General features: G+C 37.8%; 1 protein-coding gene across 5 annotated transcripts in view; it reads left to right on the forward strand.

Annotated features, from left to right (window-relative positions):
- The window catches only part of WNK1 (WNK lysine deficient protein kinase 1), a 150593-nt gene that overhangs the window by 114051 nt on the left and 9275 nt on the right, over positions 1–27267 (forward strand). For 2 of the 5 annotated variants that reach the window (XM_080810681.1, XM_080810682.1), the window contains 18 exons: positions 1329–1412; positions 6738–6887; positions 8293–8751; positions 9513–9785; positions 10470–10558; positions 10662–10824; positions 11249–11365; positions 11682–11855; positions 12064–12121; positions 12249–12371; positions 12912–14362; positions 15502–15585; positions 18268–18351; positions 19412–19472; positions 21940–22016; positions 23445–24106; positions 24759–24961; positions 26353–26547. In XM_080810681.1, coding sequence (XP_080666807.1) covers positions 1329–1412; positions 6738–6887; positions 8293–8751; positions 9513–9785; positions 10470–10558; positions 10662–10824; positions 11249–11365; positions 11682–11855; positions 12064–12121; positions 12249–12371; positions 12912–14362; positions 15502–15585; positions 18268–18351; positions 19412–19472; positions 21940–22016; positions 23445–24106; positions 24759–24961; positions 26353–26547 — 4507 coding nt within the window. The remainder of the gene's footprint in view (positions 1–1328; positions 1413–6737; positions 6888–8292; positions 8752–9512; positions 9786–10469; positions 10559–10661; positions 10825–11248; positions 11366–11681; positions 11856–12063; positions 12122–12248; positions 12372–12911; positions 14363–15501; positions 15586–18267; positions 18352–19411; positions 19473–21939; positions 22017–23444; positions 24107–24758; positions 24962–26352; positions 26548–27267) is intronic. The other 3 variants (XM_080810683.1, XM_080810679.1, XM_080810680.1) reach the window with 3 other exon arrangements.

Below are 27267 nucleotides of genomic sequence, written 5' to 3' on the forward strand. Positions count from 1 at the left end.
CTGCACATAAAGACAAAGTAATGGACGTAATAGAATTCAACAAGTGGAATCGGTATTAACTATTTCATGTATTCCATATATTTTATCAAATGTATAAGTCTTATAAAATCTAGCAGACTTCCAATTACATATTTAAGGCATCATTTGGATCTTCTAGATTTTCCACTCTTACAAAATATTGTATGTTCTTGATACTTTCTTCCTGTGTTCTTCCCTCATAAGAGGCATAAACAGCCCGAAAACTGTACATAAAGTGTCAGTTATTTAGAATAGTTCTAAGAAGCAAAAAGATCCAGAAACTTGAAAATTATGCTGCATGGGCATGCAGTGTACTCACATTAGTGCACCAGTTGTTAGCCTGTACTATAAATCCTAATGCACGGCCAGCCATTCGTCTTTAAACATTCCAAAGCAAAATATCAGGTGGTTAATTTCCAAACCTACTGCAGGAAGAATGCATACTTAGCAGTGGTTAAGATGCAGTAGAATGTCAGATCCAAGTACACTTCAGAGAAACCCCTCTAAACTGAAATGGAACGCCAAAGGTGGGCCTTTTCATTTCCTTAACTTACTTTATAAAATCCTATGAATACAGGATTTCTCACCCCATTTATCTTGACTTAGACTCCTTCTAGATCAGGGTTTCTCAGATTCATCACTACTAATGTTTTAGGTTGGATAATTCTTTGTTGTGGGTTGTTCTGTGCATTGTAGGTTATTTAGCAGCATCCTTGGCTTCTAATCGTTAGATGCCTGTAGCAGTCACCTCCCTCAGTTGTGACAACCAAATGATCCCTGGGAGGCCAAAATCACTTCTAGTTTTGACAGCTGTTACTCTAGGTTAGTGATGATAACAGGTTTTTTACATTTTTGGTAGAAGTCACCTCGGCACTACAAGAAGTGGCAAAAGGAACCAAATTAGCACTATCAAATCCCCTTTTGTCTTTAATTGTTCAGCTATGGAATTTTTTCACATCAATAGTCATACTACTGTTTTCCTGATTATTATATTTCAGTAAGAATTTTATTATGAATTTTAGTATTTTGTCAGGTAAAATTATAGCTGGAGCACAACAGTAGTAGGTTAGGTTTTAACCGTTTTTGTGTGGGATCAGAATATGTTCTGTGATACAATTCTTCCCTAACCTTTCTTATAAAAGATGCCCCAGTGGTCTCTCCCATACTAATGATTGATTAGCTTAATCAAGCTAATGTTTTATTTTGTTCAAGCAAACTCTCAGGAGTTTAAATATTTATTGCAAAAGCCTGACCTCTCTATATACTTAATTAGGACTTCGCTAATTCGTTGTATTCACTTTTTCCTTCAGGCACAGGGGCAAAGCCAGGGTCCACCATCCTCAAGTAGCTTAACAGGCGTTCCATCTTCCCTACCCATACAACATTCTCAGCAGGTAAGAACAACTCATTGCTACATTTTATGGATTATCTGTAACCAAAACACTGTTTAATATCTTTTCATGAATTACATTCCTGATGTAAATAAAGGCTTGCTATGTTTTTGAAAGAAAAATCAAGAGGCATAACATTTCTTGTGTTCAGTAACATTTTAGAAAATTTATTGTTTAATATCTTTTTAAACTATCTGCTGAGTTAGACATAGCATTGAAATTCAAAAGAATCACTGTTAACTGATACATTATTCATCTGCCTTCTGAAATAGATGATTCTAAACAATTTAACAATCCAGAGAATATCAGTTTTGTTTTTATATTTGTGACTTATCCTTTAATGAGCATTTTGCCATTTCATTGTATTTGACTCTAATAACACTAAACTACTATTTAATTATTTCTAATTTGTGGGATGGGGTATCAGATTTTATGCGAAGAGAAACTGAACAGCTATTTTAGGAGCTTCTTAAACATTTTTTGAACTTTTTATTTGGGGAATATAATTCCCCAGTGTTCAAGGAGCTCAAAAAATTAGTACGGTGCTGATGTATTCAACAACAAAACTACTAGTTCTAAAATTAAACATCTGTAGTTCATTATTGATATTAGTTAATAGTAATTAGCTGCATGGGAATAATGCTTTTTGGGCACTATTGAATATTTATTAACTGTTAGCCACTACATGTATCATAAAAACCTCCTGATGGACTATTTCCTTGATAGTTCCCTACGAAGTGTTTTTTCCAACCACCAAATCATAAATTGGTTTCTCTTTCTATTAATTTGTTAAAGCTTTTCTTATTACAAAATAGTCCCCTTCTAGTCCAGCATGTGATCATACAATCATTTGATACTAGTTTAAGATTAGATGTTCCTTGTACAAGATTAGTTTGGTTGGAGCACCAGGGTGACTCGGTTGAGCGTCTGCCTTCGGCCCAGGTCATGATCTCAGAGTCCTGGGATCAAGCCCCACATCAGGCTCCCTGCTCAGTGGAGAACCTGCTTCACCCTCTGCCTGCTGCTCCCCCTCCTCGTGCATTCTCTCTATCTCATTCTCGCTCTATCTCAAATAAGTGAAATCTTTAAAAAAAGATTAGTTTGCTTATATGTACATTTATTTGGTGACCAACAGCCCTGTCATAGAATTTGCTTTGTCTTGCTCTTGCTCTTTCAGACAAGTAGCAGAATCTGTATATAATTAAATTAAATTTGAGTAGTTGTATTTTTCCCAACCTTAACAGATTGTGGGGGTTTTTTGAAAGATATTATTTATTTGAGAGAGAGACAGTGAGAGAGAGCATGAGAGGAGAGACGGTCAGAGGGAGAAGCGGACTCCCCATGGAGCTGGAGCCTAATGTGGGACTCGATCCTGGGACTCCAGGATCATGACCTGAGCCGAAGGCAGTTGCTTAACCAACTGAGCCACCCAGGTGCCCAACAAATTGTATTTTAATTGTATTAGTAATCCCTAATAAGAATACAAACTAAGGGGCTTTTGGGTGGCTCAGTCAGTTAAGTGTCTGACTCTTTTCACAGCTTAGGTCTTGATCTCAGGGTCATGAGTTCAAGCCCTGCATTGAACCCCATGGTAGACATCAAGCCAACTTGAAAAAAGAGAATTTACAAATTAAAAGTTACATAAAGGTGTTTGAGGACAGAAACACTATCATGGATACCACTGTCCTTGTTTGTTTATATATGGACACACCCAACACTAAAAAGCTGAGCAAATTTAAGTGTGTACTCTGTTTTTTCCTTTTCCAAAGGAATTTCTTATATATTTTATATGTGGGCATGCATGTGTATACTTATTAGCAAATGAAGATATTAGTTGATTGGTAAGAAAAATATGTGGGGGTAAAGGTGGGCAGTGTGGCAGTAAAGGAGGGCAATTCCATAGATAACAGGTTAAAAGAATTAGTTGACTCTTCTGGGGAAAAAATGTAACTAAATATGGCTATTGCTGTAATACAAAACTTATGTGTCAGTGATGCTTTTTTAATGTAGTTTTATTTTATGAATTATTTTAAATATAGGATGGTATTTAAATTGAGTAGAATCATAAAACTGAGCCCTCAATTTACCTACGTCTATGCAGTCTAGAATACTTGACTTTTTCAAGATTACATAGCCAGTAAGTGGATAGAACTAAAAACTACAAGTTAGAATTCAGTATTTCTAAAATAGTAAGAGTTTTTTCTGTATTGAAGTTCTACAGGGACTTTTGATTCTGCAGAGGTGCTTATTAAGAAGCTACTGGGGTTTCATGTTTTTTTTTAAAGGTTGTAAGCCCTGTGTACTATAATGGGTGGAGTGTTGTTGTTGTTGTTTTTTTAAAGATTAATTTATTTATTTATTAAAGAGTGAGCACAAGCAGGCAGAGGGGCAGGCAGAGGGAGAGGGAGAAGCAGACTCCCCACTGAACAGAGAGCCCAACTTGGAGCTCTGTTCTAGGACCCTGGGATCATGACCTGAGCTGAAGGTAGACGCTTAACCAACTGGGCCACCCAGGCACCCCAAGTGGAATTTATTTTTAGAGATGAGTTTCACTTTACGGACTATCAGTTTCCAGCCCCATCTTACAAAACCATATCTCTAGTTTTATTAGAGTGAGGAAAGAAATGTACTTAGCTAAAATTTACTTTCTTTCATGGGTTTCTGGAATGTAACCAATAAGGGATTGCTTTTTTTTTTTTTTTTAAGATTTTATTTATTTATTTGAGACAGAGAGAATGAGAAAGAGAGAGTGAGCACGAGAGGGGGAAGGTCAGAGGGAGAAGCAGACCCCTTGCTGTGCAGGGAGCCTGATGCGAGATTCAATCCAGAGACTCCAGGATCATGACCTGAGCTGAGGGCCGTCGCTCAACCAATTGAGCCACCCGGGGGATTGCTTTTTTCATGTTTTTAGCAAGAGTCCTTTCTAGTACTATGCTGTATATTAATGAGGTACCAAAAAGTAGCTTCCTCCTACTAGAACACTTTGTATTTCTTTGCTATATGCCATATAGGCCATAACCCAGCTTGCTTAATAATTTCTTCCAAAGGACCATGTAGAGTCTTCAGGTATTTAACTTTCTGTTCAACTAATGCTCTTGAACATTTTTTTTCATCAAGTACCCTCCCTTGTCCAACATATACTATATAGTGCTTATAGGCTATTTGAACTGGTTTCATGGGAAAGGTTAAAAAACATGATTCTGAATTGCTGTGTGCAACAATACCTGTTTGGCTGAAGTGCTGAATATTAACCAGTGGGATTGTGCACAAAAGACCACTATATTCTCCTGGCCTACTCAGAGGTGCCACTTCTCCCTAAATACTCTAAAATAAAATTGGCATACATGCCTCTCACTCTTATTTTAAGCACAGAGTGATGGTATATGTTTATAAAACTGTTCTTTCTTGACAGTTTACACACACACACACACCACTAATTATGTAGATTTTTTTCCTAATTGAGTTCATGCTCCCAAAGACCATGTGCTTGATAGTCACTGAGATGGACGGATAAGATGTGACGACTTTCAAAGGAGCCTAAATAATCTAGTAAACATATCTGTCAACTCCTACAAAACAAATAAGCGTAGTAGATAAGATTATATTCAATGTGCAAAGTACTTTGCCTGTATTTGCATTAATTCTTATATGAACCCTATTAGTATACTGTTATTATTTTCATTGCACAGATGGGAAGGCTGAGATAAGATCTGGAAAAGATGAATAATTTATCCAAGCTTATACAACTTATAAGATGTGGAAACAATTTAAATCCAAGTTGCCTAACTGCACAACCCACCAGTTAACTACTTCCCAGTTATGCCATTAAAGGAGAGAAATTACATCACTTTCAAGCAGGGAGAGGGGGGTTAAGGAAGGCTTTATGAAAAAGATAGCGTTTAAACTGGACTCTGATTATAAGTTATACTCAGATGCTAAGACTAAACAATATTCTAGACCAAAAGGGAAGGAAGGGGTAAAAAGCACAAAGTAAACAGAAACAGATGTTTTAGTTCAGTTTAGCTAGAATGTAAATAAGTGAATGTATACATTGGTTCTGCATTAATAGGGGGGAGAGAGGTAATCATATGCCTGTGTATAAGGTGGGAATTTTTTCCTCAAATTTCCCTCTTTCCCTTAATAAAGAAGGGAGTCAACATATATTTGAACCTTTATCATACTACCATATTACAGGCTTTCACTGTCCTTTATTTTGAACAATAGCCAAAAAAAATGTTAATGGAATAAAATAAAATGTGAAAACACATGTGCCTGTAAGGACCTTAAAATAGTATATATAGTTGGAAATGTTTATTTAAAAAAAAAAAAGATTTTATTTATTTATTTGACAGACAGAGATCACGAGCAGGCAGAGAAGCAGGCAGAGAGAGAGGAGGAAGCAGGCTCCCTGCCGAGCAGAGAGCCCGATGTGGGGCTCGATCCCAGGACCCTGGGATCATGACCTGAGACGAAGGCAGAGGCTTTAACCCACTGAGCCACCCAGGTGCCCCATTAACAACAATTTTATATTACTTACAAGTATTAGAGAGTCTTGAAAGTCAGCTATGAAGTTCAGATTTTTGCTGGGCTAGAGACAGCCATTAATTTATTATAGAATTTACAATTACGTGCTGTGCGTTAGGTTTAAGTGTATTCTACCAGAATGTCTAGCACATGGTTGATTCCTAAATGTCACTTACTCCCTTTACCCTACGTTGAATTGAGTGATCATGTCCTTTTTAAAGAAAGAGATATCTTCTTGGCAGTAAAATGAACAGTCTCTCAGGTGTTACAGCTAGTAAATGGTAAAGCTAAAATTCCACATTCAATGCTTTTCTCAATATTTTGTGGCTGTAATCAGAACCGTTCTTCAAATTAGTTACACAGTTGATAAAATACAGTAAGAGAAAGATTAAAATAGGAGATTGGATTTGTTTAATATAGGACCAAATTGTAAGAGGCGATACCAAGAAAGAGGGTGAAAAAAATGGGGAGCAGGGTTTGGAGGAGAGAGGATCTATTTGGATATCTTATCTAAAGATCTTTGTGAATGACTTACTATTGGAGTAAGAGGGATGATAGATGAAGAACCAGTGGTGACTCAGATTTTGAAACATTGGTTAATTGGTCTTGGTTGTACCATCACAAAGAAAGAATAGCAGAGGAAAAAGAGAAATGTAAAAGGGAATTGTTGAATTTGGATTTATGCATGTCTTTATTACTAATATTGTCATTTACAGATGCAGAAGACCTTGGGCAAACATATTTCCTTAGAGCCAGGCTATTAATGAGTTGAAATAAAACTGAATAATTCTATTTTATTTTCAGCAGCAGGGAGTACAGCAGACAGCCCCTCCTCAACAGACAGTGCAGTATTCACTTCCACAGACATCAGCCTCCAGTGAGGCCACTACTGCACAACCAGTCAGTCAGTCTCAAGCTCCACAGGTCTTGCCTCAAGTATCAGCTGGAAAACAGGTAAACTCTCAATTCCTAAATAGACGCTAAAAAAGAATCTCCATATAACTTTCTCACGGATAGGTTTCCATCTTCTCTAATGGTAAAATACTAAAGTTGGTTATTTTCACCACAGAAATCAACTGACAGTTGTTCCTTTGGTGCACATGTATTGGTTACTGTAAATAGGTACATACTGATAGCATTCACAATCCAAAAATGTTTAACTTTTAGGTTTATTAGTCTAAAGCCCATTTGACAGGTATTTGAATCCTGGTGGGTTAAATAACTGCTTTGGTAGCTGAACCTAGACATTTTGTAGAATTGTGTCAACTATACCTAATATTCTAGGTTTACAGCTATGCTGTATTTTTCATGTACATTTATGCATTGTTTCCTCCTCCGTTGCCTACTGACAGTTAAGTTATAAAAACGCCTTATATGGAATTGTGTTTGTTTTAAGTCATCTTTCTAATCACTTTGGAAGGTATATTTTACTGAATGACCTTTTTTTAACTTTAACACTGGGGCTTGTCCTTGTATTTTGGCACAGTGTATTGTTTCTGTCGTATTTCAGACAGATAAATGAAATTATAAAACGCACCATTATTTTATGTAACCAAGTACTGACACACCATTAATTACAAACTGTGTCTCAGTTTCACAAATGTTAAAATGACCAGATGGTAGAAAGGGATGATTGCATCCTAGAATCAGTGATATATGGTACTTACATACCTTTCTTTTTTTTTTTTTTTAAAGATTTTATTTATTTGACAGAGATCACAAGTAGGCAGAGAGGCAGGCAGAGAGAGAGACAGGAAGGGAAGCAGGCTCCCTGCTGAGCAGAGAGCCCGCTTGATCCCAGGACCCTGAGATCATGACCTGAGCCGAAGGCAGAGGCTCTAACCCACTGAGCCACCCAGGCGCCCCCATACCTACTTTCTTAGGCCAATATTAGACTTCAGAATTGTAGAAGCAACATGAATTGGAATCTACTTCCAGGGAGAAGGAATTCTTTTTAATTCCAGTAACTACTATAATAGCAGTCATAGACTGAGTGACAACAAACATGACAAAGGATTAGGGTATGTGAAATACATCTAAATAAAGCTGTAAAAAAAAAAAACAAAAAAAAAAAAAACAGAAAAAGCTTTGCCTATGGAAGTGTCCTCTTTTTACTGTTAAATGATGAAGCATGAACAAAATTTTCTACAACAGAAGATCTGAAACAGCCAGTCTGTCAGCCTCTTTGTCTCCTATTATCCTTTCCCTATTCTTGTGTTTCACATTAACTTACACTAATGTATGCAGGGGTTTGGGGGTTTTTTCCTTCTTTTTGGCTAATTCATAAATCTTGCTTTTGCAGCCTTGCTTTTTTTTTTTTTTTAAAGTCTGTCTGTTTTGTTTTTCTTTACCTTCCCAGCTTCCAGTTTCCCAGCCAGTACCAACTATCCAAGGCGAACCTCAGATCCCAGTTGCGACACAACCCTCAGTTGTTCCAGTCCACTCTGGTGCTCATTTCCTCCCTTTGGGACAGCCACTCTCTACTTCCTTACTCCCTCAGTATCCCGTCTCTCAAATTCCCATATCAACTCCTCTTGTGTCTGCGGCTCAGACAGGTTTCTCATCCCTTCCCGTTACAATGGCAGCTGGCGTTAATCAGCCTCTGCTCACCTTGGCTTCATCTGCTACAGCAGCCGGGATCCCAGGGGGACCAACTGTGGTTCCTAGTCAGCTTCCAACCCTTCTGCAGCCTGTGACTCAGCTGCCAAGTCAGGTTCACCCACAACTTCTGCAACCAGCAGTTCAGTCCATGGGAATACCAGCTAACCTTGGACAAGCTGCTGAGGTTCCACTTCCCTCTGGAGATGTTCTGTACCAGGTATTGTGTTGGCTAGCCAAAAGGAGGGCACCAGAGGGTTTGGTTCTACTAGTAAACCGTCAAGGACTTGAAAACCTAATAGCTGAATATCAGAATAACTAGCAATAACAAAGTGTAGCTGATCTCAACTAGAGAAGCTAATATAGTAAAATTCAGAGAAAAGATAAGGTAATGAGATCTGATCATTCATTTCCATTTTTCTCAAGACACTTCTTAGGAGAAAGATGGTTCTGTTCTATTTGATGTAAGCTGACTGAATGCTAGATATCAGGTTACTCTTTTTTTTTTTTTAATAGGCTAGAGTAGCCAGCATGGTTGGTACCAATAAAAATCTTCAGATTATCCTGTATGATATGACTAGAATGATTGATACCTTGAAGAGTTTTTGCATTCTCCCACTTAAGATTAGCTAGAAAGTTGATATTTTTCTAAAAGGAATTATGTTTATTCCTCCTATTTAATCTCCAGGAGGAGAAAACCCAGCAATTTATAGTTGTAGAGTCCTGTCCCCTAAATTGAAACCAGTCTACCATTTCAAGAATCATCTTGAAGTCTTCTTTAAATTATTAGAAAGAGAGTGGGCTACTACTATTCTTCTTTGCTATGTGCTTTCTTTTTTTGTTGGGGTTGTTTTGTTTTTTGTGGTTTTTTTGGTGTTTTGTTTGTTTTGTTTGTTTGTTGGGTTTTTTATGCATGTCTTACTGTTTTGCTAATTTGATGACCCAACCTGCACTAACTCACCTTCCTCATTTCTGTCACAGGGTTTTCCACCTCGACTGCCACCACAATACCCAGGAGATTCAAATATTGCTCCCTCTTCCAGCGTGGCTTCTATTTGCATCCCTTCTACAGTCCTATCCCCTCCCATGCCTACAGAAGCACTGGCTACACCAGGTTACTTTCCTACAGTGGTGCAGCCTTTTGTGGAATCAAACCTTTTGGTTCCTGTGGGCAGTATAGGAGGACAGGTTCAAGTGTCCCAGCCAGCAGTGAGTTTAGCCCCCACTACATCCTCCCAGCAAGCAGCTCTGGAGGTAAATGGAATTACTGCATGTTTATATATAAAACATATAAACACATGGGATAAAAATGACAAAGAAGAAACAGGTGCCCCTGTTTTAGAACTCATTTGGAGACTATTTTCAAGCTAACTTCTAAATGACTTTTTCTTCCAGCAGAATGAAATGCCAATGTGGGGGCCTTGTTGCCACTGGCTGTTCTGTTGGGAAGTGAGTGTGCCTTGGAGAAGATTAACCCTATTAGCACTTCACTTCTCTAGCTAGTACTTTAGCCATTATTCTTATCCTTTCACAAATTCTTGCCATTGGCAGTCATAAAAGGATCTTATCCTGCTATGCTCCCAGTAATCATTTTTGCCCTGCTAGGAGAGAGATCTGAATCATCTTTGCACTTCGCTCTGCCTGCCCTGTTGCACACCTCTAGGAAGATGCTGGCTGCATGCAAGTTACTTTCTCACTACCTAGCAGCTATGTTGGCTGATGGTCCCACCATGCAGTCTACACCACAGACTTAGCTCTAGAAACCTCCTTTGGAATTTTAAGACCACTGTCTCTAGATGCTGAATACTGAGAATTACTAGTAAATTTAGTGCTTCTAGGACTTAGACGGGGGAAAAAAAAAGAGTAGCTTATTGGAGATGATGAATAATAAATAAAATGTATTACTGCCCAGATATGTATTATTCTTTCTATTTACAGAGTACTCAGGGAGTCTCTCAAGTTGCTCCTCCAGAGCCAGTGCCAGTGGCACAGGCACAGCCTACCACTTTGGTCTCTTCTATAGACAGGTATGTAAAAGTAAAATTTTCCTTCCTTGACTGGTAGGTAGGATCATCTAAAACTTCAAAATATTAAACCTTTAAGCGCTGAACTTTTTTTCTTTTTTCAAAGTGCACATTCAGATGTTGCTTCGGGAATGAGTGATGGCAATGAGAATGTCCCATCATCCAGTGGAAGGCATGAAGGGAGAACTACAAAACGGCATTATCGAAAATCTGTAAGAAGTCGCTCTCGTCATGAAAAGACTTCACGTCCAAAATTAAGAATTTTGAATGTAAGTATTACCAATTTATGGGTTTTATACATTTACTTAATATCATTTAAATACTTCTATGGCTCAGTTGTATTGATGAAAGATTAGAATTTTCTAATCACCCAGTAACATTGTTAAATTCCATATTTTTATAGTAAGGCATTATTTACTTTTTAGAAAAAGAGTTTTAATTTGTAGAATAGAGACTTTACATTCCTTTCAGACCCTTCAGTGGAAGATGAGGAAGTAGCACAAGGGCTGATATTTTCTTAATGTTTTCTTGCTGCCAGTTTAAGAGGTAAAGTACCAACAAGTCTTCAAGGAATAGTGGTAACATCAGGCTTAAGTTCAAGTGATAATCCACATTCCTTTCTCAAATTCAGTAGCAGCATTGAATATGGCTTCTGCAATAAGTACCTTTTCTTTTCTTTTTTTTTTTTTTTAGGTTTCAAATAAAGGAGACCGGGTAGTAGAATGTCAGTTAGAGACTCATAATCGGAAAATGGTTACATTCAAATTTGACTTAGATGGTGACAATCCTGAGGAAATAGCAACGATTATGGTATGTCTGCATTTGGAGCTCCAGATTTTGCTCTAGTACTTTTTCATATCCACTGCCCTAAGAAAATGTGCAGTATTTTATAATCTATTTTGACAGTTACATATTTATTTCAACATGAATATAATTAGTACACCAAACATGTGATTTAGAGATATTTTTGTCTAGGACATGTCTAACTCTAGGTATTGAAGAACTAACTTACGTAGCAAATAAATAGTGATACAGGTGGAATGTGGGTAGGACAAAAGGCAACTGGAATGACCTAAAACATGTGTAACACTCTAGTAATCAGACTGACATCACATTTCTTCTGCAGGTGAACAATGACTTCATTCTAGCAATGGAGAGAGAGTCATTTGTGGATCAAGTACGAGAAATTATTGAAAAAGCTGATGAAATGCTCAGTGAGGATGTCAGTGTGGAACCAGAGGGTGACCAAGGATTGGAGAGTCTTCAGGGAAAGGATGACTATGGCTTTGCAGGTTCTCAAGTAGGTTCACCATTCCTATAAAGAAGCTTTGTTTATTTAAAATAATGCTGTGGTGTTAAATCTGCCACGCACAGTGTTCAGTGATACCACATTACATCTGTGACTAAGATTATCAAACATTTTTGTTCTCTCTGCATGTGGCCATTGGCTTTGCCCAATCTCTAAGATTGTGTTTGAGAATGAATCTGATCACTTTTGTTTGTTGTAGAAGTTGGAAGGAGAGTTCAAACAACCAATTCCTGCATCTTCCATGCCACAGCAAATAGGTGAATTTCTTTTCTTTCCATGTTTGCTCTTACCTTTGACCTAAGAAGTTGTATACTAATAATGAAGCCTCATGTTGGTGACAATATATAAATAATGCAATTAAGTGGTTTGTTTCTTTTTAACCAGGTGTTCCTACCAGTTCTTTAACGCAAGTTGTTCATTCTGCCGGAAGACGGTTTATAGTGAGTCCTGTGCCAGAAAGTCGATTACGAGAATCAAAAGTTTTCACTAGTGAAATATCAGATACAGGTAAGGAATTGCTTCTACCACAACCTCTATTAATCCTACAACATCTTTGCTATATTGGAAGGTTGGTTATCAAGCCATAGTTTAAGTGATGACATAGACAATAAAGAAGAGTAGAAAGTTGAGATTATAAACAACAGATATGGGGAGGGAAATAGATGATGAATAGAGAGGATTGAAAGACAAGAGCCGGAGAGGAGAACTGCACTCGATGTGCCTGTATCATAGATACTATGTCCATACAGTAATATGTGTTCATTCCTCCATTTAGGATTATTATAGATGCTCTGTGGTGACTTCTTTTCCCTTTTTCCTCCTTATCAAATTTTTTTGCCCCTAGAAATAGATATTCACACAAGCCAATAACTTATTTTGACCAAACTGCTTTTTTACTTTGTTGTTTTAGAGCCTGTCATTTCTTTAGAAGTTTTAAACCTTGTTGGTATGTGGCAATGTTGATAATCCAAAAATAGATTATTAGGACAATTTTGAGTCCACCTTTTTAAAATGAACTAGTTCTGAATTTTGTGTTTTCCTTTGCAGTTGCTGCCTCTACTTCTCACGGCGCTGGAATGAACTTGTCTCACTCTGCTTCATCTCTTAGCCTGCAGCAGGCCTTTTCTGAACTTAGACATGCCCAGATGACAGAAGGGCCCAACACGGCACCTCCCAACTTCAGTCATACAGGACCAACATTTCCAGTAGTCCCTCCTTCCATGAGTAGCATTGCTGGAGTCCCAACCACAGCAGCAGCCACACCTTCAGTATCAGTCCCTGCAACTAGCAGCTCTCTTATGGACATTTCCACATCAGTAATTCCATCTGAGATTCCAGTGCCCACTGAAACAGGGATTGGTGGAGTTGCCACCTGCACAGGCGTGATACCTTCAAGTGGTCCTCCTGTACCACCTGTATCTGAGTCACCAGTATTTTCCACTGTGGTTTCGAGCATCACAGTACCTACAGTTGTCTCGATATCAGCAACATCCCAGCCAGTTCAGGCTCCCACATCTGGGAGCGCTGTTTCTAGTGTAGGCACTTTGTCTTCTACACCAGTTTCAACAACTTCAGCCTCTGCAGTGGGCAGTGCTGCTGCCCCGGGTGCCAAGCCTCCACCTGTACTATCTCAGCAGGTGGCGAGCAGTGCTACTGGGGCAGCCACATTAACATCTGTTCCTGCCACTGTGCCATTCCCCAGCATAGCTCCACAGCCATCTCTTCAGCTTAGCAGTAGCACCTCTGCTCCAACTCTAGCTGAAACAGTGGTGGTTAGTGCACACTCACTAGATAAAACATCTCATAGCAGTACAACTGGATTGGCTCTGTCCCTCTCTGCATCATCATCTTCCACCCCTGGAGCAGGATTATCTAGTTCTGTTTCTCAGACTGGTGGGGTGCATCCTTTGGTCACCCCATCAGCTATAGCTTCTACTCCTGCCCTTCCTCAAGCAGCAGGACCTACTTCTACACCTTTATTACCCCAAGTACCTAGTATCCCACCCTTGGTACAACCTGTTGCCAGTGTGCCTGCTGTGCAGCAGACACTAATTCATAGTCAGCCTCAACCAGCTTTACTTCCCAACCAGCCCCACACTCACTGTCCTGAAATAGATGCTGACTCACAGCCCAAAGCGCCTGGGATTGATGACATAAAGACTCTAGAAGAAAAGCTGCGGTCTCTCTTTAGTGAACACAGCTCATCTGGAGCCCAACATGCATCTGTCTCACTAGAGACTTCACTGGTAGTAGAGACCACTGTCACACCAGGCATCCCAACCACTGCTGTTGCACCAAGCAAGCTCATGACTTCCACTACAAGTACATGCTTACCACCAACCAGTTTGCCATTAGGCACAACTGGTTTGTCAGTTCTGCCAGTGGTCACACCTGGGCAAGTTTCTACCCCAGTCAGCTATGTGTCAGCCCCAGTCAGCACTACACCGGGAGTGAAAGCTGGAACTGCTCCATTGAAGCCACCTTTAACTAAAGCTCCAGTAAGATTCTTGTTTTGAAATAATTTGATAAATATGATCATCCCCCCCCCATGCCCATAAGTACGTTTTTTCAACTCAGCCTTGCAAATGAGAAATGCGGTTATAAAGATAGCCTGATCTATATTAGACATTTGGTGTTTATTAAATAAGTTGAAAATTATTTTAGGATATATGTACATTGAATACAGGATACTTTTTTCTTTTGAAATATGGCAGGATTTGGGAGTTAATTATACTGCCTGATTTTCTAAGGATGTATAGTAGGTAAAATACAGACATTTCTTCCTGATTGGTAACAACTAAAGAAATCTGTGTCCCAAAAGGAAGCTAAAGGTTTCTGCTACCAATTATACATAGTAATAGAAGTTCACAGCCTTTTTTTCAGTGAGAATGAAGCAAATTTTCTGCTTTGCTTAGATTCCACAGATGTACAATTTGGGATTTATAAAAAATTGAAAGTTGGCGATGAAATTTCATATAGAGGAAAAAAATCTAAGGAATAAAGTAACTAAAATGTGTTTTCTAATTCTGCTGTGGTAGATTTCCTCTCATTCTGCTGTCTTTAGTCTCCCTGATCTCCAAATAACAAGGCTGTGTTTTTTTCTACTATGTTCTGTGCTATACTCATCTTTCTGCTTTGCCATTGTTTGTAAAATTCTTTTTATAGTAGGGTAATAATAGAGGCTTTGTACAAACTGTTCAATAGTATTAGATTTTTGATGACTTTTGTTATCAGACTTGACCTTTGGTTGTTTCTGAACTGTATTGTTTTCTCTGAAAAGTGTTTGTTTTAAGAAAAGCATGATGAGACTATACCAGAACAGTGGCTCAAGAATATCTGAACTGTACCGCTCATGTCCTTAAAGCCTCTGATTCTATTTTCCCCTAGGGAATAACCTTTTACTAAATTTTACTATTCATTTTACTGGTATACGGTAGTAACCCCTGTAACAGTATCATGGTTATATTGTCCTTTATTTAAGATAGGTACCAGAATATAAGCCATGTGACAAGCATGTCTTTACTATAGATATATTTTACTCTTACGTTTCTACATTGAAATTAATTGATTTGCTCTCCAGTATGCAGTCTTTACTCTTAGTGTCTCATGGACTTGAATTTCCCTTCATTGTCTATAGGTGCTGCCAGGGGGTACTGAACTTCCAGCTGGTACTCCACCCAGCGAGCAACTGCCACCTTTTCCAGGACCTTCACTAACTCAGGTGCCCTGTCCCAAGACTTGGCAGATTTCTTTTTGTATCCCTACTTTTCTTTCACAGAGCTTAGTTAAATTCTCCACTGCATGATCTTGGCTTCTGGCTCCTCTTTGGTTTTGACTTAGGAACAACTTTCTTTTAAAACAGTGTAGCTGGGGCGCCTAGGTGGCTCAGTTGTTGGGTGTCTGTCTTCGGCTCAGGTCATGATCCCAGGGTCCTGGGATCAAGCCCCACATCAGGCTCCCTGCTCGGCGGGAAGCCTGCTTCTTCCTCTCCCACTCCCCGTTTGTGTTCCCTCTCTCGCTGTGTCTCTCTCTCAAATAAATAAATAAAATCTTTAAAAAGGAAAAAAAAAACAAAACAAAACAAAAAAAAAACGGTGTAGCTAATTTTCCAGGCCCTATTTAAACTAAGAAGCTTCGTAGTTGTTTTGTTTATAATACTGCTTCAAGTCATCTAGAAAACATTTGATAGTAATTTGATAGTAATACTTTTTCATATTTTATGAAGGAAGAAAATGGCAAGGTTTACATTTTACCAGACCGATATAACTCCTGTCATTCACAGTTTTGTGGAATGAAATTGTATCTAAGGACTGAGATTAGGTTCTAGACTATTGTGGAAGTAAAAACTTACAAGTAATCAAAATTAACTTTGAAAGTTCCTTAAGAAAAGAAACCACACTGATAACCAATCATGCCCCTTCTCTGTGAGTTCAACCGGTTTTTTTCTTGAATGTTTGACATTTCTTTCATTGATGACCTAACAAAGTAATTGGTTTATGTGTTGGTGGATGTAAGTGTCCTACTTCATAAAAAATATTATGTCTTTCAGTACAAAACCCACACAGCTCAGTTAACATGAGGTTACTCATACAAGAACTGAGACCAGTGACATGAATGTCAGTTTCCTATCTCACACTCAGTTCTGATCATTGGGTAGAACTATGTGCAGTATTTAAATTATCATTTCCCTTTCCCACCCTACTCTACCACCCCACATTTAGTTGAATTCCCATAAGGAAAGTACTTACTATGAATTCATTATAACCCTGAAAACGCTTCTGCCCTGAGACAAAGTAGTAAACATTGGAATTAAAGCAGTGATTTATTTTAAAATTGTATCTAAGGAAAACATGATGAATTTCTAACTTAAGAAGGGTAAATTTATCCCTACTTATATAATCCTAGATGTACAATAGAACATAATTTAAAGAACTTGCTAGAATAAAGTGATAACTCCAAAGAGAACTCAATCCATCAGCCACTAAATTTTGGGAAAAAATACATTGTGCAGTTCTGTAAATTAGGGGTTTTACACTTATTTTCTCTTTAAAAACATGTATTCAGACTACTAAGAGGGCTCAAATAAGATAAGAAAGGCAAATAAGGGCGCCTGGATGGCTCAGTGGGTTGGGCTTCTGCCTTCAGCTTGGGTCGTGATCTCGGGGTCCTGGGATCAAGCCCCGCATTGGGCTCTCTGCTCAGCGGGGAGCCTGCTTCCCCCTCTCTCTCTGCCTGCCTCTGCCTACTTGTGATCTCTCTGTCAGATGAATTTAAAAAAAACAAACAAACAAACAAATATGATTGGGGGGTGGGATGAAGGTAAGTAGATATAGAAGGAGAAAGATAAATGAAGGCTGCAGAACAATAGGTTGATAGAAGCCAAGACATGGGATTACAGTCTGTCAAAGGTAAAAAGTTAACGGCCTTGGGGTGGATGGTAAGTAAGACCCAGTTAAAAGGATGGACTGTCTAAACCTCTAGTTCCTTCTTGCTGCCTTCTGTAGCATATAAGAAGTATAGATTATTAGGATTTAAAAGAATATCTCTTGGGGCGCCTAGGTGGCTCAGTGGGTTAAAGCCGCTGCCTTCGGCTCAGGTCATGATCCCAGCGTCCTGGGATCGAGCCCCGCATCGGGCTCTCTGCTCAGCAGGGAGCCTGCTTCCTCATTTCTCTCTCTGCCTGCCTCTCTGCCTACTTGTGATCTGTCAAATAAATAAATAAAATCTTTAAAAAAAAAAATATCTCTTGATAGTGACAGGGTATATTAATGCCATTTATAAGGACTAGTTCTCAGAAAAATGTACCAAACTGAAAGGAAAATAGGGAGCGTGATACAATTAATCTACTGATGGATCTTGATACATTTATCAGAATTTTTTTTTAAGTTTTCATTTATTTGAGAGAAGAGGCAGAGAAAGTGACAAAAATAGCAAGAGAGAACAGGAGCAGGGAGAAGAGGGAGAAGCAGACTCCTCATTGAGCAGGGAACTGACATGGAGCCCGATCCCTTGACCCTGGGATCGTGACCTCAGCCAAAGGCGGACGCCTAACTGACTGAGCCACCCAGCTGCCCCCATCAGAATGTTTTTAAAGAGAGGACAGAATTTTTAAACAGAGGACAATTAGAAACTTTTCTGTCACTTTAAGTAACATCAAACATAGAAGGTAAGAAGACCTCAAAACTATAAAAATGTAAATATAACTGAATTTCTCTAAGGCTTGGGAAATTGACGTAAGTCACTCAAGCAATATAAGTTATTTAGTATATTGTTTCATCTTCATTTAATAGATAATATGTTGTGTCAATCTAAAGCATCAAACAGTATTTCTATATAGATTGGCTTTATATAATGGCCCTGACTATGCTGAAGACCTCTGTTTATTGTGCTTGTTTTTGTTAAGTCCCAGCAACCTCTGGAAGATCTTGATGCTCAGCTGAGAAGAACACTTAGTCCAGAGACTATTGCAGTGACATCCACAGTTGGTGTAAGTTTTGAAAATCTTGACATCTTTCCATAATCACAAAATATCATATTCCCAGAGCATACTGTAACCTATTAATGCCAGAGTTAGAACTATTAATTCAGAGTCTTTGCTTGTTCCAGCAAACAGAAATGAGGCAGTTGGATGTAAGATTAACAACTAACCCAGTGGCTTAACTGTGGAAAAGATTTCATTTATTTGAAAGATACTTTTCTTGTCTTACCTCTGGTTAGAATTATACCATACATCAGTTCTATAGATTTTGCTTTTATGCTTTGGAGGAAGCTGTACTCTTTAAGTTAAAAGTTTTAACTTCTTCATTTTAAGCTTGTGACACAATGTTCTTTTTTTTTTTTTTAAAGATTCTATTTATTTATTTGACAGACAGAGACCACAAGTAGGCAGAGAGGCAGGCAGAGAGAGAGGAGGAAGCAGGCTCCCTGCTGAGCAGAGAGCCTGATACGGGGCTAGATCCCAGGACCTGGGATCATGACCCGAGCCGAAGGCAGAGGCTTTAACCCACTGAGCCACCCAGGCGCCCCATGACACAATATTCTGATTAAAACTATTTTTCTATGAGTATCGAAGTTATACTCTTAAGTATCCCATGAGAAAAATGAAGAAAACAATATAGAAACAACTCGGAATTTCTTCCTTTTAAAAATCTTTTTTATAGGGGCGCCTGGGTGGCTCAGTGGGTTAAAGCCGCTGCCTTCAGCTCAGGTCATGATCCCAGGGTCCTGGGATTGAGCCCCGCATCGGGCTCTCTGCTCAGCAGGGAGCCTGCTTCCCCCTCTCTCTCTGCCTGCCTCTCTGCCTACTTGTGATCTCTCCCTGTGTCAAATAAATAAATAAAATCTTTTAAAAAAAAAACTTTTTTTTATATTGGACTTCTTTTTAGGCTGAAAAAAAAAAATAGAAAGCTCCCTTGGACATAAGTGTTTCTTCACGTATACTATATTTCTTTTGCCCTTTATAAAGACCAGAGGAAAGACAGCATGGCAGAAGTTTAAAGAGTGACTGAAGCTAAAGATTTTGTGGTATCTGTGTGTATGTTTTGCAGCCTGTGTCTGTGGTGGCTCCAACAGCAGTTACGGAAGCAGGAGCACAGCCTCAGAAGGATGGTGAGGAGCATCCTTCTTCCTCTTATGTTACCATTTCCAGTCCTCTCTATAATCAAGTATAGATAGGGATTACTATTTCAAAGACTTTCTTAAGAATGTAGGTGTATTTGAGACAGTTTTTAGAAACACTTTTATATATTTCATAACTGAGGAGCATCAATACTAATATTTAGAACATGTCATATTAGCAAATTTATGAATCTTTTGTATTATTTTTGTTTGTTTTCGGGGGGGCATGCAAAGGGAAATGATAGTTTCTTGGAATAAGACCATTTGTTATTAGCTGAGCCAGATCCTTGCTAAGAGAGATAAGGAAATTCAGGCGTATTTTCAAAAGTTAATTTATGTTAATCTCTTGGCTTTTGTGACACTAGATAGAGATAATCTTAAGTAACATGGATGGTAGAAATACAAATGTAAGATTTTAATCAGTTTAAGCATTTTTACCTATTTCTGGAGTCTTTAAAATTGGCATGTTCTTATATATAGTGTCTTTAGAAAATCATATTTCCAACTAAATTTTGTAAAAATAATCCATACCAACAATTTAAAATTTTCATGAGCATGCACTAGGTCATAAGTTCATAACATCTAGTTCTTTTCTAAAGCTTTGTTGTGAATCTCTTACGACATCACCAGTTCCCTAGAAACTAGGAAATTTAAATCTTTTGTTTTCTGTTGCCTTTTCCCTTAGAACCATTTATTTTCAGAAGTGGAAATAATTCAGTGTGAGCTGTACTTATGTGATTTTGTAGAGCACTTGCTTAATATTTTTCCTTTTTATATAGTTTATCCATTTTCCTCACTACCACCTACATAGATATATTTCCCTGTATAACTATTAATAAGATTTACTTGGAATGCTCAGCTTTCTTTCATCCTTAAATTCTAAATTTCACTTCAAACCTCTCTAAATTATTTTCAATACAATTATATTCTGAATTAGCTTTCTCATTTTAAAAGAAGTGACTTAAAAATCAGTGGAACAGACCAGGAAATTCTAGAAAGGGACAAACTGTAAGAGAATGTAGAATATGAAAAAGGTGGGCTTTCATATCAGTGAGAAAGTGCTGTAATAGACAACTGGACAGCCATCTGGGGGAAAAAAATAAATAAATAAATCACCAGCCTCAACCAAAATAAATTCCAAATGGATCGAAGATGGAAAATTGTATTGTAAAATAGTACTGTAACAAAACATAAAAGGAATCATTTTCTTCTTTTTAACTGTTTAGAGCAGGGTCAACAAACTTTCTGTAAAAGGCCAAGAAGTATGTATTTCAGGCTTTGCTGGCTGTATAGTCTCTGTTGCAGTTACTCGAATTTCCTGTTATACCCCAAAAGCAGCATAGATGATACATGAATGAATGAGTTTTGCTCTGTAGTCTGACAAGATTGATTTACAGAAACAAGCTATGGGCTGAATTTGGTCCTTGATAATAATTTGCAGATCCCTGATAGAGAAGAAAGTGTTGTTATTACTACATTTAATACTCAGCCCAGAAGCAATAATAGATTCAAAATTTTCTGCATTGGAAAAAGTGCCATGAGGTCCAAATAATGAAAAACAGGGTTGGGGGCTGTATTCGTATCACAAAAAAGACTAGTAAGTGATAGCATTTCTTACCTCTCACTGGTAAATTCAAAAGTTTAATAGCTACCAGTGACTTGATACAACCTCTTTCTTTGGAGATCAATTTAGTAATGTCTATTGAAATTTTAAATGGGTATAACTCAACATGTTCATTTTTAGGTATTTATTTCCACAGATCTATAAGAAAATAATTGGTAGAGCACTTTTATAATAGCAGGTTCTGAAAACGTTAAATGTCCATCAGCAGAAGTCTGCTTAAAATACGATACATTTGCATACATACAGTAAGCAGACAGACCTAAAACACTATGCAGCCATGAAAAAGATTGAGACCGATATGGAATGTTCTCTAAGATCTATTGTTAAAATATCAAAATTAGTGTTGTATAAAATACAACTTATTAGTTGTATAAAATAAAGAAAATGCTGGTACATTATCTCCAGGAGAAAAAAAGAACCTCAAACAAATGACTGTCCCTAGAGAGGAGGACCTAGGTGACTTTAAAGTTCAAAACTGCTTATCAGTGATTCTGACACCTGTACTTTTTGTTCTAGGATTTTTCCTAAGTATTGTCTAAACCAGTTTGTCATAGTGATTTTCATTTAAAAATGGGTCTTTAATATCCTAGGTAAAATCTCATGCTTTCTCTTCATTTACTTATATCTATCTTTGAGTTAAAGAATGAGTAATTGAATTCTTACCGTCTGTTAACCATAGTTTTATAGTATCTCTTATGTTGTCCTTGCCTCAAACAATTTTCCTCACCTGATTACATAGTTTTATTTTGCTGTATTTCTGGCCTAAGGGAAAGGAAGCCAGCTAAAAAGAGATGCTAATTTAAGTTCTTTTTCTCCTCCATGTACTTATTTTAGTTTCTCAGATTGCAGAAGGTTCTGTCCTAGCAACTACTAGTTCAGGAACTGGTGTTTTTAAGATGGGACGATTTCAGGTAAGACAACCACTTTTCCTTGCCTTGATTTCCTCTTTGGGGTGAATAGATATATAATAAAATTATTACTTTGGGCCATAATTGCCAACTTAATGATATATCTTTATTATAGCTCTTTATCATTTTCCCCTCTTAAAAGTAATGCATGCAAAAAAATATGTATATATATGCTGGGATCCTTGGCTGCCTCAGTCAGAAGAGCACGTGCCTCAGTCTTGGGGTCATGAGTTTGAGCCCCACATTGGGGGAAGAGATTACTAAAAATAAGTAAATAAATAGACTTTAAAAAATAATAATACATGCCAATTAAAGAAAATATAAAATACTTAGTATAGTACAAAAACAGTAAACTAACTGCCCATCCCCCCACCTCCCTTCCCCATCTAGGATTAGGAAGGTGTGTTTCCTTCCATTCCTTTTCTGCGCACATGTGTGTATCTACAATTGACCCTGCTGCTTCTCTGAATGATATTTTGTGGCTTTTCCCCCCATCTTTTTTGTTTACCTAACTCATTCTCCAATTATTAGTCATTAGGTTGTTTCTGATTTTTCCAATATAGTGAAATAACAGGAAACATTTTTGTATATAAAAACACTTTCCATGTTTAGGATAATTTTTTAGGATTAATTTCTGAAGTGAAAATACTGACTGTGCATCAAGTGATACCATATCATTATATTTTCCCTACTGGTCCAACCAGTGAATTTTTCTTCTTTTTTTTTTTTTTTTTTACTGCTTTCACAACTGCTTTCCAGTTGTTCTCAGGATAGCACTGGGAGTTGGGGATAGTAGTGGATATAGTAGTTATGGTCCCATTTAGTTGTGTTGACTCTTGAAGCTTAGTTTGCATTTAACATTTATTAGATTTAATCTTTGTAGTTTTCATTTGCATTTAACATTTATTAGATTTAATCTTTGTAGTTTTCATATACACAAGCAACCTTCAAGACTCTATTCCCTGTTGTTATTTCTATTTCCACAAAGACATAAATGTAAGTCCTGTGTATAACATGAGATATGAAAGTGAATTATTTACTTAAGAAGCTTGGCAAGCCACTAAGAATCTATATATCTAATCTATAAATCTCTGTACAGATACGTTGTTCTCTATAATGGTATTCCATTTATTTTCACAGTGAAGATGGAGGGACTTATATAAAGACATATTTTACATACATAAAGACTTAAGTAAAAACATCCCAGCCTATTTACTGGGAAATAAAGTAATTCACTTTTTTAAGATTTTATTTTTTTAAGTAATCTCCACTACACCCACTGTGGGGCTTGAACTCAGAATCCCAAGATCAGGAGTGACATACTCTACTGACTGAGCCAGCTAAACACCCCTCAATTTTTTTTTATGGTCCGTTTGAAAAATTGAATATTGGAGACTGTTTTTTAATCTCAGTTTGGTCTCTTTCTATCAGGTTTCCGTTGCAATGGATGATGTCCAAAAAGAGGGTAAAAATAAGTCAGAAGAAACAAAGTCTGTTCATTTTGAATCCAGTACTTCAGAGTCCTCAGTGCTATCAAGTAGTAGTCCAGAAAGTACGCTGGTGAAGACAGAGCCTAATGGGATAACTATCCATGGCGTCTCATCAGATATGCCAGATAGTGCCCACAAAACTCCTGCCTCAGAAGCGAAGTCAGAAACTGGGCAGCCTACCAAAGTGGGACGTTTTCAGGTGACAACTACAGCAAACAAAGTAGGTCGTTTCTCTGTATCAAGAACTGAAGACAAGATCACTGAGGCAAAGAAAGAGGGACCAACAGCATCTCCTCCTTTTATGGATTTGGAACAAGGTGTTCTCCCTGCTGTGATACCAAAGAAAGAAAAGCCTGAACTGTCAGAGCCTTCACATCTGAATGGGCCATCTTCTGACCTGGAGGCCGCCTTCCTTAGCAGGGATGTGGATGATGGTTCAGGTAGTCCACACTCCCCGCATCAGCTGAGCTCGAAGAGCCTGCCTATCCAGAGTCTAAGTCAAAGCCTTAGTAATTCATTCAACTCCTCTTACATGAGTAGTGACAATGAGTCAGATATTGAAGATGAAGATTTAAAATTAGAGCTGCGAAGACTACGAGAAAAGTAAGTATATTTTCTTCTGTGAAAGAATAATGGCAGGACTCTGTTAAGACCTAGCTGCTGGTGCCTAGATTAGTATTCTTTTCACTGCAGTATGCTTCTATCTCATTTCTTTTAAAGAGAGGGTGATACGCAAAAGCTAGTTATCTGAATATAGTTCTCATTATGTCTCTTATAAGGACCCAGAGCATTTCTACTTCTAGAACTTCTTCACCTCTTGTTATTATATTGTTGTTTTTGTTAATAGCACTCTTTATCATTATTAACCTAATCTAATTTATTTACTAGTCTACCAAATGAATCCAGTAATGGCATTAGGAGATAGATTATGTTGGCAAATTTTATAGGTCATATTTGATCAACTGGATTAGAGTAGCAATTCAGTACTCCTGTGTATAGCCTCAAAAGTCAGGAAACCTTTTCTCTTAACACATCATCAACTCTTTGTTGGTGGTTAGGAGCTTGTTGGAATGAAGGCCAACAGTATAAGATGACGAACTAGAACTTCAAGGTAGTAGAAATTAGGTTAAGTATATTGGGGGGGAAATTCATGAGTAAGTAAATACTAGAATGGAGGTTAAAGAATATTTTATTAAATCTTATTGAACAAAAGTGGTTATAATGTTTTTGAATTATGTTTGGTTATCTTTCATAGACATCTTAAAGAAATTCAAGACCTGCAGAGTCGCCAGAAGCATGAAATTGAATCTCTATATACCAAACTGGGAAAGGTTCCACCTGCTGTCATTATTCCCCCAGCTGCCCCTCTTTCAGGGAGAAGAAGGCGACCCACTAAAACCAAAGGCAGCAAATCTAGTCGCAGCAGTTCCTTGGGGAATAAAAGCCCCCAGCTTTCAGGTAAAAAGCCATGGACCAGGTCAGCCTTGGCTTTCCCATCTTTTGTTTCTGTCTTCAACTCTGTATGTAACCTATTGAACATTTGTTGTTTTTGTTAAATTTCAGAGGAGTTTGACTTTCCTAATATTCTTGCTTCCTTGACTTTTCCTCTCCCCCTGTTTATAGTACCTCTTTTTGTTGAGTCTATGAAAGTAGACTGGTTGAGTACAATGGCTTATTCCATTGTGATCCATATTACTATCTACTGGTAGTCATTTATGGTTGTCCTTAAAGATAAATAATTTAGCATTACCTGGTTACTCATATAACTCACATTTCACCAAACTCACAGGCAAATGGAAGAAGGTACACTGTTTATTTAGTAAAGTTCAGGTAGATTTTTCCCTTCAGTGAACAAATTATTCATAATTGCAGCTGGAATGAATGTAAATTCCATATATGTCTTAGGTGGTACTTTTCTTGATTAAAGTTATTATTTCATTTATCTTTATTGAAATAAACTTGCTAGTGGTTGTAATTAAAAAATAGTTAAATTATATTATCTTATAATGAACTGTAGTTTGTCTGTTTTGTGATAGAATTTTTACCCTTCAGTGAAATTATGATAATGTTAACAGATAATTAGTTAAAAAGTGAAAAAAACTGAAATAAGTTTGTACCTGTATTTTCTCTCCAGATCTAATGTAAATATATGTTGGAAAGCAGTTGCAAACTTCTTAGCAGCTTTCCATTCTCTGGAAGCTTTCAGAAACCCAAACCTCTTCTCTGGCACATTAGAACCAATTCAGTGGTGGAAATATGATGATAAGGGATATCAGCAAATTGAGATCCTGATCCCAATTTTGACATACCTTTTCAGTGGCCTTCTATTCCACAAATTAGTAGGGAGCAGACACATTCATCAATTTCAAGATAGTCGCCCAGGGAATAAAAGCCACCTGCCACAAAATAATTTTAAATATGCATTACTTTGTAGTCACTTGCATCAGTTTTGACACCACTTCTGTACTCAATCTGACACATACTTGGGAAAAAGACTAAAAAGAGACTACCCACCAAACCTATTGATGTCATGCTGCAACTCACTGTTTTATAATAGCGTTTAGGAAAGTGATCATGGAATTCTCTCATACCCACTGAATGTTCTACTCACCTGAGACTTGGGAACCTTCTAGGTCATCTAAAGCTACCTACATCCCTATCCCCTGTTGATTCTCATGTCATTCCTCAGTTCCCCTCCCATGAGGGAGGCCTTTTTCTTTCATCAGTTACAGCTTCTGACTTGTGATTAGTCACTTAGTGGGACACAGTGGAGGAATGAGAATAGTGCCTATTCTCTAGGCACTGGGAAAGCTGTACATGTTTCCTCATGCCGCTTTATCTTTTGGCAGGTAACCTGTCTGGTCAGAGTGCCGCTTCAGTTTTGCACCCCCAGCAGACCCTCCACCCTCCTGGCAATATCCCAGAGACTGGGCAGAATCAGCTGTTACAGCCCCTTAAGCCATCTCCCTCCAGTGACAACCTCTATTCAGCCTTTACCAGTGATGGTGCCATTTCAGTACCAAGCCTTTCTGCTCCAGGTCAAGGTAAGCAGTCAAAGCAACCTTCAGCTTCTAAAAACTGCCATATCTGTTGGCAAATGCCTGAAGAGTAACCTATTGTTAAGGTCAGTTGGAAAAGCAGCTGACCAGAACACAGCCTGTCCATTGTACATTTATGGATCTTGAGCTGGAAGGGGAAGTTGGGTAATGATTAGATTAGGTGAACTCATTGCTCTTATCAGATGAAATCACTTTTTTCAAAGGATTATAGCAGAAAGTTACATTTGTGACTTATATGAGGACTTTAACCAAATTAACAGCTCATTTGGGATTTGGAACGTACACTTTAATACTAGACCGAGATTTCCTGAACCAAAATCAAAGAAGTTTTAGCAGTTTCTGAAAGCTATTTTCTTAGCCAGTGCAGACTTTTTAAACTTTTAAGTATGGGAGTAGCATACTAAGATAAATAGCCCTACAATTCAGTTATTTATCTGTAAACTGCTTCCTAAATATAGTTTTATTTATTAATGATCATTCGAAACATTCCTGTCGAGGAGAGAGCTGCTAGCAATAGTAGGATGACAGTTGGAATGACTTAGGTATCTGGGTAGAAAAGAGTAGAAAAAGATACAGGTAACTCGCCTAGGGGCTTTTGCCACAATATCACAGAAATTAAAGATTAGTTTGTCTCTTCACAAAATGAATATACTTGCTTGCTAGAAGTGCAGACTAGCTGGCATTATTCCCACTGAGAGGAGCTTC

This window comes from Martes martes (assembly GCF_963455335.1).
Source record: "Martes martes genome assembly, chromosome: 8".
NCBI lineage: Eukaryota > Metazoa > Chordata > Mammalia > Carnivora > Mustelidae > Martes > Martes martes.